The sequence below is a fragment of the Staurois parvus genome, unplaced genomic scaffold (assembly GCF_062004578.1).
Source record: "Staurois parvus isolate SC_StPar_1 unplaced genomic scaffold, SC_StPar_1.0 ptg001161l, whole genome shotgun sequence".
In the NCBI taxonomy this organism is placed as follows: domain Eukaryota; kingdom Metazoa; phylum Chordata; class Amphibia; order Anura; family Ranidae; genus Staurois; species Staurois parvus.
This window is the reverse complement of record NW_028318957.1, coordinates 903352-915932: the sequence shown is the minus strand read 5'-3', so window position 1 is coordinate 915932 and position 12581 is coordinate 903352. Positions and strand designations below refer to the sequence as shown.

The 12581-nt window shown below is 46.2% G+C and overlaps 1 protein-coding gene across 1 annotated transcript in view; it reads right to left on the bottom strand.

Annotated features, from left to right (window-relative positions):
• Positions 1 to 747: 747 nt before the first annotated feature.
• LOC149439087 (NACHT, LRR and PYD domains-containing protein 3-like) overlaps positions 748 to 12581 on the bottom strand; it is a 53445-nt gene continuing 41611 nt past the window's right edge. Inside the window, exon 6 of the mRNA XM_089659499.1 lies at positions 748 to 916. Coding sequence (XP_089515625.1) covers positions 748 to 916 — 169 coding nt within the window. The remainder of the gene's footprint in view (positions 917 to 12581) is intronic.

Genomic DNA, 12581 nt, shown 5'->3' with positions numbered 1-12581 from the left:
TCAATCGGTCTTTTTACACAATGCAGAGGATTAACCCCTTAGGTTCCACAGTGAGTATCACAAGCATGCTTTACTGCATCTACAGACTGATTGTACTGTTGTGGGTTTAGTAACACTTTAATGTTTACATTTTATAGTCTATAGGGTCACCATGTTACCATCTGATATTATGCTGTTTGTACAACTTTAAATCATATGAGGACCTACCCAATGTATCCAGTCAGTTTGTATCCAATTAGGCAATGGAGGTAAAGAAGATTGTAAGATCAGACTGTACTGTGTGTGGGGAGCTTTAAGTAAGCTACAGACTATACAATATTCTTTCCTTCCACTACGGGTGGAAAGACAGACAATTGCTCAATCCCCCCATCAACACAGTAAGAATGGATGGGGGAATCACTCCTGCCGCACAACTGTGTTCTGCCAACAGGAAGCCTTCCCTGCCAGCAGAACACTGATCACTGTTAGCTGCTATAGACCTCCGGCAGTGATCGAATGCAAAAAGTCCCAGAGGATGGTTGTACTGAATGTGATTGATGGATCAACTTCAGTACAACCAGCCTGCCCATAGATGGGTCAGATCTCGGCTGGTCCTTACTAAACCTGTCCATATTTGATCCACTTATGGCCAGATGTAGAAAAAGTCTAATTTATTGCTGATAACAGAGTTAGAGAAGATCCGAAGATTTAGACAATTGAATGTTAATCTGTCCCAGAATATGATTGTCTCAGTCAGTCCTGTTATACTCACTGTAATTCCTCTATCCGGCTTGTTGTCAGAGCCGCCATCAGATCCTTGAAATGAGGACCCTCCATATTGTTCATAGACAGGCCCAGTGTCCTCAGTGTCGGGTTATTTCTTATTCCAGATGCCAGGTGGGGGCAGGAACTGTCTGTCAGGTGATTATCATACAATCTGTAGAAGAAGAGAAGAATGTTACCAGAAGGAAATGAATCCCCTCCCCCCCCCCCTAGGAATGAATGGAACTATTCTCTACGTGGATGGAACTCATTTCTCTTTATTGGAATCCTTTATATTCGATCACTTTATAAATCTCCAGGAAATAGAATTTTATAAGACAAATGTTATAATGGAGTAGACCCCCCAATATTGTCCTCCATGTGTAGAGACGGTGATATCTCCATACACAGGATGAGCACAGAATACCACTGACATGACTCGTATTGTGCTATCATCTCCTTGTGTATGGAGCATGAATGGGATCAGCAGACAGTGTGAGGCCGGAATCAGCATTGCTAGTGATTGGACGGGAGGATTGTATCTGATATTCTATTTATCTCTGTAAGAGCTCTGTACTCATAGGAAGTAATGGGGGATCCCCTGACACTGAATAGTAGATGTGTAGTAATGGAGATCCCTTTGACACTGAATAGTAGATGTGTAGTAATGGGGGATCTCCTGACACTGAATAGTAGATGTGTAGTAATGGGGGATCCCCTGACACTGAACAGTAGATGTGTAGTAATGGGGAGACCCTGACACTGAATAGTAGATGTGTAGTAATGGGGAGATCCCTGACACTGAATAGTAGATGTGTAGTAATGGGGAGATCCCTGACACTGAATAGTAGATATGTAGTAATTGGGGGATCTCCTGACACTGAATAGTAGATGTGTAGTAATGGGGGGATCCCCTGACACTGAATAGTAGATGTGTAGTAATGGGGGGATCCCCTGACACTGAATAGTAGATGTGTAGTAATGGGGGGATCCCCTGACACTGAATAGTAGATGTGTAGTAATGGGGAGACCCTGACACTGAATAGTAGATGTGTAGTAATGGGGAGATCCCTGACACTGAATAGTAGATATGTAGTAATTGGGGGATCTCCTGACACTGAATAGTAGATGTGTAGTAATGGGGGGATCCCCTGACACTGAATAGTAGATGTGTAGTAATGGGGGGATCCCCTGACACTGAATAGTAGATGTGTAGTAAAGGGGAATCCCTGACACTGAATAGTAGATGTGTAGTGTCAAGTACCAGGAGCGCAGAGAGAGCACGCAGAGACAGATTGCACAGAACACGACATGCGGGCGTTTATTAGGGAGGTTTTTGGGGTACAGACAATAGTTCTGTTAGTCCAGTAAAGTTCTCTGGAAGGCAATATGGGACAACAGGGGGCTGATAATCTACAGGGTTCAGTAGGACAAGGGAGTGGAGGTTTTGTGAGAATTCGGGTTCCTGGGGAGAATTGGGTTAAATCTTTCGGGCAGCACGGGGTTAGTCCACTTACTAGATGCGGAGAGCCAGACACGGAGGGTTACAGTCCACACAGGGTCAATCCACACAGGCAGCGTTCTCACGGGGAACAAAGGGTTAAGTTTTCCAGGCTCACAGGGAACAAAGGATTAAGTCCGCACAGGGAAGAAATCCAGCAGCAGGCTCATGGGGAACAAAGGGTTAAGTCCTCCAGGGGAGAGATCCAGAAGCAGGCTCACAGGGAACAAAGGGTTAAGTCCTCCAGGGGAGAGATCCAGAAGCAGGTTCACAGGGGTGGGGGGGGGCAGCAGAAGGTTCATCCACAGTGAGGAGATCCAGGCAGCAGAGAGTTAGCCCCACACAGGGGAGGAATCCAGCAGCAGACTGGAAGGCAGGTGAGCCATTGAGAAGAGAGGAGGGCAGGGGGACGGAAACACAGAGGTGGCTGTCACTGAGCACACGGCAGGCAGGAGAACATACGGGACCGGTGCCCTGCTCTGTCTTAAGTACAGAGCCGTTGCCGGGGTAACACAAAACTATGCGTCGGGTTACCAGGGCAACGGGCCCCGCCCCCCGAGTCTCTGGAACCATACAGGGAACGCGGCCTTTGTCCCTGTCGGGCATGGAGCGCAGGAAGACATCTACGAGGGGACAGGGAGGGGGGAGGTGACAGGAGGGAGCCTGCCTGTGGATTCCCACAGTAGGGGGGCCAACTTTATGGCACCCAGCCATGGAAACAGGATGCTCCCTTGGCAGGGGGCCAGATTGCCGGCAACGGGGGTGAGGGGTTGCTGGGGGCTGCCTGTGTTAGGGACAAGGAGGACTAGAAGTCCCAGCATGGACGGGATAGAAGACTGAGGGTTGGGGGATGGCAGGCAGCAAACCTGGAGGATGGGGGGGGAAAGACCAGCTCCATGACAACCAGTAATGGGGGATCCCCTGACACTGAATAGTGGACGGTTGTGTTAGGTGATAGGAAGCTCATATGAGGCTCTAATTGCCAGTGGCTAGAGCGCAAAAATTAGTGCCTGGGTGACATTGCACGGGCTGCAGAGACCCAAGAGCAGAACACTACTCTCACCATTTAGAGCAGTTCTTGCTGGTGACACAGGCAGCACCTTGGACAGAGTTGGGGGGATATAGGAGGTGGAGGAGGCCATTATCTTTGGAAGTGGAGCAGCTTGTTCCTGGCCATCATCCGGTGAGCAGTACTGAGTAGGTTCGTGCAAATGCAACATACAAATAATGACGGGTATAATGGGGGGTGGGGGCAGGGACCCCACCCAACCCAACCCCATCACCTGTCATAGAGGGATCCAATTCTCCATCCACAGATCCACAGCTATGCCATCCTGGACATCCCAGTACACTGCACAGCACACCTCTACTACAAGGCAGGTCTCCTCTTCCAAGCCAGGATCTATGCAGGATGAGAAGGTACTCACTTCTGCTCTCCAGTGCAGGCATCCACAAGAGGGTGCACAATACACACATACATGATACACACACACTGTGCACACACACGATATACACAACCGCTGCTGATACCACCAGTGAGGTAGCAAATATGCCTCCCACTATGTCTGCTGAGGTGGATGGCTCTGGTTCCAGGTTCCTTTCCTTGAACTCTGTGTTGCCATCAGGGTGGACTGGATGAAACACCTGGGCCATTACTGTATCAGACAGGTGTACATTCTCTCATTCTAGTAGAAGATGAATTCCTTTTTTCCATTCTGTCAGTATCAAAACATTTGGAACATCTGGAATACTTCTGATGTAGAGGATTCTCACTCCTTGATCAGGGATGCAGGCTGTCAGCATCTGCTCGACCCGCTCTTCAGTCCAGTCATCTCCAGGGAGGCTCAGCACCACACACTATTCTGGCATTCTGCTCCTGGCACCAGGCAGTGATCTTCATGGGTTCCATCCTTTCTTCCTGGGGTTCACAGACTCTCTAGACAGGGAAATCCCAGACAAGCCCCCACATGTGGGCACTACCCCCTTAGGAGTTGCTGAATTGTTTTGGGGTTTCCTGTGGATCTGGACCCCACTCTGAAAGCCAATCCCCCGCTGACATCACAGTACACTCTTAACTGAAATAAATTACCACCAGAAAGTGAATTCTCACACCGATTGAAGTAAACTAGTAAGAGGTTTATAGCAAATTTCAATATGGCTTGGTTACACAGCATAAACAGAATTAGAATGTGTAAAATCAATTGTTACTTGTGTTGATTTGAACTTAAGGAAAACTAACCCACTAGTTTTCAGAAACTAACCCAATACCCTCAACCTGAGGTGGTCTTACAGTCACCAGTGAGCAGTTAGGACTATCAAACAGGTAGACTAGCTCACTTTGGGCCCTCAGGACCTGATGGCAAGGAGATAGCCTGAAATAAGGAAAAGAGCGCTTTACCCCAAAACAACCAATACTCTTTAAAGGCAATGAAGAGTCTTCTACTCACGTGATGGGGCCCAGTTGGTGCACAGTGAAGAGAAGTGGGGACTGTAACTTTCTGAGGAACAGTGCAATAAAGAGAGGGAAGAATAACACTCCCCCTGCAAGCAGAAATTTAAAAAATGTAATGTTCCTTTAGGGCACTAGTCACTTCCAAGTCTAAAGCAACAAGGGGCCAATCTGGTAAAAGTGATTGTTGGCACAGGGCAACTCTTCTTTGGGCTACAAGACTTTTTGAGCAATAGGGAAATGGCCTCCTTAGCAGAGTGAATTGATGATGATGGTGACACAGCGGTGCTTTGGCCTGTGGATCAACTGTCCTGCTATGAGTTCTGATGGCAAGGCTGTGCTAAGTGTAATTAGATGATAGTTATTAAAAGTTGTGGCCTAGTTCCTTTAACCACTGCATGCAGGAAAATAGCAAAGGTGGAACAGGTGTCAGTGTTCCCTGTCCTTGATAATGATGTGACAGCTTCTGGTGAATTTTGGCGGTTTTTCTCTCTCCTTCGATAAGACCTCAACACAATCTCCGGTCCTGCCTGCAGCATTCCGTCTGGTCACCTGCTAGCAGATTAGCTTTCTCCATGATGCAGCAATGTCAATGAGCAGGAGACTCTCCTTGTCTCCTCTCTTTCTCCGGCCTGGTCCGGTCCTCCCACAGTCAATGCACTCCTCTCTCCAGATCTCTCCCCTCTCACTTTCTGTTTCATCTTGCGGGCTTTCATATATATACTCCCTCGCCCACACGCAAGCTCCTCTGGGAAATGTAGTTCTTTACTACACTGTTCCTTAGCAAGGTTTTGCTGTTCAGCATACAAAATCCATGGGGCTGCTCTACAGAGTGTGAATGCCACTGTTGTGCAGGACACTGCCAGAATGTGTTTGAACATCCTGCATCCACTTGTAGCAGGGTGTTACAACAAAAAACAAAAACACATCGATGAGTTCTTGCGGGAAAAAAAACATTTTAGGCATCAGACAGCATGGATTCATGAAAGACAGAAGTTGTGAGACAAATCTGATTTGGAGGAAGTGAGCAAAACCTTAGACCAGGGAGTGGCTGTGGATGTGGTATACTTGGAAAACGGATTGGCTTGGATCCCTCACGAGTACAAGCCAGCCACTCCTCAGATCCACCCATTGCCTCTAGGCCTTCCTCCAAAGCTCTAGAGCAGGGGGAAATTCCAGAGGGGCTGGCCTGTAGAGCCTCTCCGCTCCTGACCACTATTTGACTTCCTGATTATTGCTCCTAGGCTGCTACTCAGCCCTCCTCTCTATCAATCAGGACTTTAGCTATCTAGGACAGTACTACACTAGTATATGTATAAATGTGATTTAGGGATCTCAGATTTTAAGCTCCATGATCCGAAGAACTCGCTATTGGGGAAGGATGTCGATGAGGATGGGAAAACCTGTTGTTGATGTACGGTCTCAGAAGAGAAACATGGAAAACATTAGGGATTCTCAGATGTGAAGGGAGACGAAGTTTGAAAGCAACAGTATTGACCTGGCGGAGGATGGTAAATGGACCAATAAAACGAGGAGCAAATTTCATAGAGGGTACTCATAGATGGATATTCTTGGTAGAGAGCCAAACCTTGTCACCAAGGAAACATTTGGGACTCACCCAGTGATGACAATCTGCAGCTACTTTGTACTTGGGAGCTGACAGATGTAAGTTCTTGGAAACATTCGCCTCAGAAGGAGTAAGAATAGGAGAACATACGACAGGAAACTGGGCTGGAGCAGACACCAATAACCAGGAGGAAGGGTCTGGTGAGGAGGCTGCCAGGGAGGACACAGGAGTAGTCGTGAAGGCTTTGATTTGTACAGTGGGCAAGACAGGCTGTGCAGAACAGGAACCTGAGGTAATACAAGGGACAGAAGGCACTGTAGGGTGTATGGGGGCTGTACAGGGGACAGAAAACACAGTAGAGTGTAGGGGGGCAGGACAGGGGACAGAAGGCACTGTAGGGGACAGGACAGGGGACAGAGGGTACAGTAGCTACTAATGTGGAAACCATGGCTGGGTCCAAAGCAGCTGAAGGGAGTTTTGGGGTCTTAGCAGGCAGGGCACATGGAATCTGGGAACTCATATGGTACAGAGGTCACAGATGTTGGGACCTTCACCCATCCAGAAGGTAGTGACATAGGAGCTCTGAGCTGCACAGTATGTAAAGGGATCCATGGTTTGGGAAGCAAAGAGGGTAAGGAACTAGAGGTGGACAGCACCGGAAGGGGGCAATAGGAGTAGGCAGGGAAGCAGCTTTACTACAAGAAACATCTTGTAAGGTCTGGCAATGTTGAGGGAGCATCGGAGAGGTGGTGGCCTCAGCCACGGGTACAGTGTGAGGTGGGAGCACCTTAGGGAGACAAGTCCGATTGTATTTTGACCCCCAAGACAATACTTGGCCAGAGTTCCATTCAAGATTGTGTGAGTGTTTCTGCAACCATGGAAGTCCAAAAATGATGGAGCTAGAAGAGTTAGGGAGGATCAGGAGGGAGATTTCCTCATGATGAAGAGTGCCAACATGCATAGTTATAGAGGTGGAAGAAGCGTAGAGGTCCTAAGGCCAAGGTAGAGCCATCAACTGTAGATACTGATTGGGGTGTCATCAAGGGGACAAGAGGAATGCCCAATTCAGTGGCCAAAGATTGCTCAATTAAGTTCCTGGCTGCCCCAGAGCCCACATAAGCAGAAACCTGGTACAAGTTCAGGGCCCAATGAATGGAGACAGGTATGATAAATCAAGGGAAGGTGGTGGAATTCAGGTTCTGTTCTAGATCACCTCCCTTAGAGTGACCTAGACCAAAGTTTCCTGGGTGGACAGAACATGACTTAATTAGATGACCTTCAGCCCCACAGTAAAGGCATAGACCAATTCTTAGGTGACGCAATCGTTCTTGTGGAGTGATGTGTGTTCGGCCTAACTGCATAGGCTCTTCAAATGCTGGTACGGTTGCAGAGGTAAGTTGATCAGGGGCTTTCTGGAAAACAGGAGCAAAAGAACCCACTGGGGGGTGACGTGGACGAGCCCTTTCCAGAGCTTGCTCTTGGAAGCGGATATCGATTTGGATGCTAACAGCAATCAAGTCATCCAGCGCGGTGGGTATGGTTCTTCCAGCTAGTTCGTCCTTAATACAGTCTGCTAGACCCTGACATAGGATTGCAGAGAAAGCCTCATTATTCCATGCCAGTTCCGAAGCTAAGGTGCGAAACTGAACTGCATATTGTCCAACAGTCATGCTACCTTGACAAAGCCGAAGAAGAGCTCCTGCGGCAGACAAAGTCCTGCCGGGCACATCGAAGGTTTTACAGAAAGCTTGCAGAAAGGCTGGGAGGCTGCAAATAGTTGGATCTTGATGCTCCCACAGTGGCGAGGCCCAAGCCAGTGCTTCACCAGAAAAGAGGGAAATCATGTATGCCACCTTGGAACGGTCAGTAGAAAAATGGTGGCCTGCCAGCTCGAAGTGAATTGAGCACTGATTGATGAAGCCCTGACAATCTTTGGGATCACCAGAGAAGCGAGGCGGAGGAGGCAACTGGAGTTTTGAAGGACTGTGTTCTACTGGAGGAACAGCGGGGGTTGGAGCAGCAGGAACCAGAGCAGAAGCCAAACAGAGGATAAGGAAGGGGACACAACCTGCAGCTGATCCAGCCGAGAGGAAAGTTCCTGCAGACACTGCATAATACGTTTCTAATAGGCCTGCTGGACATCGACTCTCTGTGCCAAACACTGGAGTTGTTCCAGGAGAGGCTGCGGGGTCTCTGAGGAGCTGATGGCCTAAGCAAACTTTCAGCACCTGTGGTAGTGAGTTCTTATTGATCCTCAACTTGGTGTTCCCCAGAATGTGGAGTCTAAGCCCCAGCCTGCTTGTTCACCAGAGCCCCTGACAGTGGGGATGGACTTGCAGCAAGCTGGGACCAGGTCGCGGCAGCTGAGGTTGAGGAGACCGCTTGCGGGAGCAGAGTACAAAGGGAGGAGACAAACGGAATCCGACAGGCAAGCCGAGGTCAGGACAGGCAGAAAACAAAGCAAGGTCAGAGAACGAAGCTGGGGTCAATACACGAGTAGTCAAAGTAGTATTCAGACAGTAATAACACACAGGAGTTCCAACAACTAGGAAGTTTCTCAGGCAAAGTGGGCTAGACTGAGCATGTCTTGAATAGACAAGCAAACTAGGAGGCAGGCCAGGAAGTAATGGAACAGAAGGAAATAAAACCAAGAGGATAGCAGACGATGCCCATAGGTGAGCACAGACAAACACACACCTCAACTCAGCCTAGCTTAGCTAGCAACTCCACACGGTGTCTCCCTGGAGCAGTAAACCAATTTCCTCATTTGGGGAGGGAGTTGTAGGTGGAGACCTCAGGCTATGACCAAAAATCCTCACATTTGATGTCGTGGCGTAGGCTACCTCCCTGGGAAGCAGCTTCCGGCTCAGGTAGAGGATGGGATGTTCCTCTCTTGCACCATCCACCTGGCTCAGGACTGCACCCAATCCATATGCAGAGGCATCCGTCTGAACTAGGAAACGGCAGGTGAAGCCTGGAGCCTGTAGGAAAGGATAGGAGAATAAAGGAAGAATGGAAGAGATACACTTCGTGACTTATAATGTTAATGAATTAAATAGCCCTGGGAAGAGATTTAGGATATTTAAAGAGATTCAGCATAGATTGTCTTCAGTGTTTTTTTTTTTTACAGGAGACACATTTGGTGCGAGAAACAAATGTGAAATTAAATTCTAGATATTATCCATTGTGGTTCTATGCAGATTCCCCAATTAGAAGAGCTAAGGGAGTGGCAATAGGTTTTGCAAAAAAATATAAGGTTTACGTTAGAAGACAGATTGGTAGATCCTGTAGGGAGATTTCTGTTTCTGAAGGGAAAACTGCAAGAAATAGATTGTACATTAGCAAATATTTATTGCCCGAATAAGAAACTGGAGAAATTCCTAAAAAAAACTCTGAAAAAATTAATGGATTTCAAAAAAGGGAGGTCTAATTGTGGCAGGAGATTTCAATCTCTGTATGGACCCTCAGATAGACATGACATTGCCTGTGCAGAGAGAGGAAAGTAGGTCTTTGAGATCCTTGAAAAAAATGATATTCCAATGCCAACTTGTGGATATATGGAGAATTAAGCATGTGAAGGACAGAGATTATACATTTTACTCCCTTGCACATGAGATGTATTCAAGATTGGATTATATATTGCTGGAACATCGACTTATTGGGGTTTATTTACTAAAGCTGGAGAGTGCAAAATCAGACTCACTTCTGCATAGAAACCAATCCGCTTCCAGGTTTCATTGCCAAAGCTTCATTGAACAAGCTGAGGATAGAAGCTGATTGGTTTCTATGCAGAAGGGAGTCTGATTTTGCACTCTCCAGCTTTAGTAAATAAACCCCATTGAGTCTTTGGTCAAAGCAAAAATAGAAGTGATGTCAATATCGGACCATGCTGTCACAATGCAATTATTATGGGGAAATATTATGGTGAGCTGAAAGGGGAAAAAGTATGGAGGTTAAATGAGACACTCCTCCGGGATCAAGAGACGGATCAAAAAATTAAAAAAGAAATAGAGCAATTTTTTGTGGAAAATGAGTCTGGTTTAGTGTCTGTAGCAACGGTGTGGGAAGCTCATAAGGCCTATATTAGAGGAATCCTGATACCAATTGGAGCAAAGAAGAAGAGGGAAAGAAGAGAAAAAAAATGAATGTACTTCTTGGGGAACTCTGTGAGCTTGAGCAGACACATAAATATAGAGTAACAAAAGAGATTATGCAGAGGGTAATAAATAAAAGAGAAGAATTAAATAATTTTCTGGAAGAAGATAAGAGAAGAGTGTTTAACAAAATAAGTGAGAGATATAGATGGGGAGACAGGCCAGGAAAGTATTCAATGAGGACTTAGAGAAAAATAAATCCAGGAACTATATAGAGAAAATAAGAGATCCCAAAGGAGAATTATTGTACTCAACTAAAGATATAGCTAAAGTGTTTAAAGAATACTACAATAATTTCTATAATATTATTCCCCATAGTTCTATAAATAAAGATGGAGTAGGAAAAATAGAAAAAAGACAGTCATACTTAAGAAAAGCGGGATTACCGAAAATAAGCGAGGAACAATTAAAATCCCTTGAATTAGCAATAATGCAGGAAGAAATACAACTAGCACTAAAAAGTACTGCAGCTGTCAGGAACTGCGGGTCTCGCCGCGGCGCACAGGTCTGCGCATGCGCAGACTGCCTAGGCGCACCAATGTGCAGGCACTAGGACCTGGGCGTCCGCGGCGGCAGTTGTGGCCGCGCATGCGCACTCACGCGCCTGGCAACAATGACGGTGCAGGGAGCACTATTTAAACTGGCCAGGCGGTGATCAGGTTGCCACACAGTCTAGTTCCTGTACCTGTGTTTCTGAAGTGCGTCCCTGTTGCCGATCCTGCTTGTCCTGAATTGTGTTGACCTTCTCCTGCTCTGACCCCCGGATCGTCTCTGACTATTCCTCTGCCTGTCGTTACTATTACTATTGGACCTCCCGTTGCTGAACCTTGCCTCGTGACCCGGTTGCTCTCTGTCTACTGCTGGGTACCTACCTGCCTCCACAGTTACCGACCTGGCTAGTTGGACCACGCTCACTCCTGACTGTCATCCATCCATCCCGCTCAGGACCTGGACCTGTCAGCCTCTTCACATCAGGCTCACACCTGGCACATACCCTCAGCGGGACCCCTGTACCACAGTTGGGTGCACTCAGGGGTCGTGACATAGATCAAGTAGGATTTGTCCCAGGGAGAGAAGATAGAGACAATGGATTGAGATCTCTGTTTCTCATACAAAAAAAGTAGGAAAGAGAAAACCCCTGCGGTGGTACTCTCGATTGATGCTGAAAAGGCATTTGATAGAGTAGATTGGGGATATATGATGGATACATTGGAAGTATTGGGGATAGGACATAGAATGAGAGAATGGATAAGGAAATTATATAGCCTCTGCAGCAATCATGGTTATTGGGGAATTATCAGAGTATTTTGGGATGCTAAATGGAACAAGACAGGGATGCCCTCTGTCTCCACTTCTATATGTTTTGTCATTGGAATCTCTATTGGCTACAATAAGGAATAATATAGATATAAAGGGAATATGGATAGGAGACACAGAACATAAGGTGGCAGCTTATGCAGATGATATGCTGTTTTATGTGGGAAAGCCAAGGATAACATTGCCAAATTTAATAAATCATTGAAAGAATATGGGGAGATGTCAAATTTAAAAATTAACCCAATTAAAACAGAGATCTTAAATATAAATCTTCCAAATAGAGAGAAAAATAGGTTACAGGAGTAATTTCCCTTTGTTTGGAGAGAAAAAGAATTAAAATATCTAGAGACCAAAGATGAACTAAGGAAATTAGGTGGGGGAAATATATCATGGATCGGTTGTGTAAACTTGATAAAAATGGTGATTGTTCCAAAAATTCTGTATAAATTCCAAATGATAACAATTAAATTACCAGAAGCATACTTCAGAACAATTAAAAAAATGTTAAATAAATTTATTTGAAGCAATGAAATTTTAAGTAGAAATAAAGAGAAAAGGCGAACTAGGAGTACCAGACTTGGAAAGATATTATTATTCAGTAATATTGGCAAGAATTTTTGATTGGACACATAATGCACATGGGAAAAGCTGGGTAAAAATTGAAAATACAATAAGTTGTACTAATTTAAGTAGAATTGTATGGATACCTCCACAATATAGAGGATTAGCAGATAGCACAAGTTTGTTCACACCAGGGGCGGACTGACAACTCATGGGGCCCCCGGGCAATAGGGAATCATGGGGCCCCTGTGTCCTTGCCAAACTCAAAAAAGCCAATGAAAAAGGTACCAG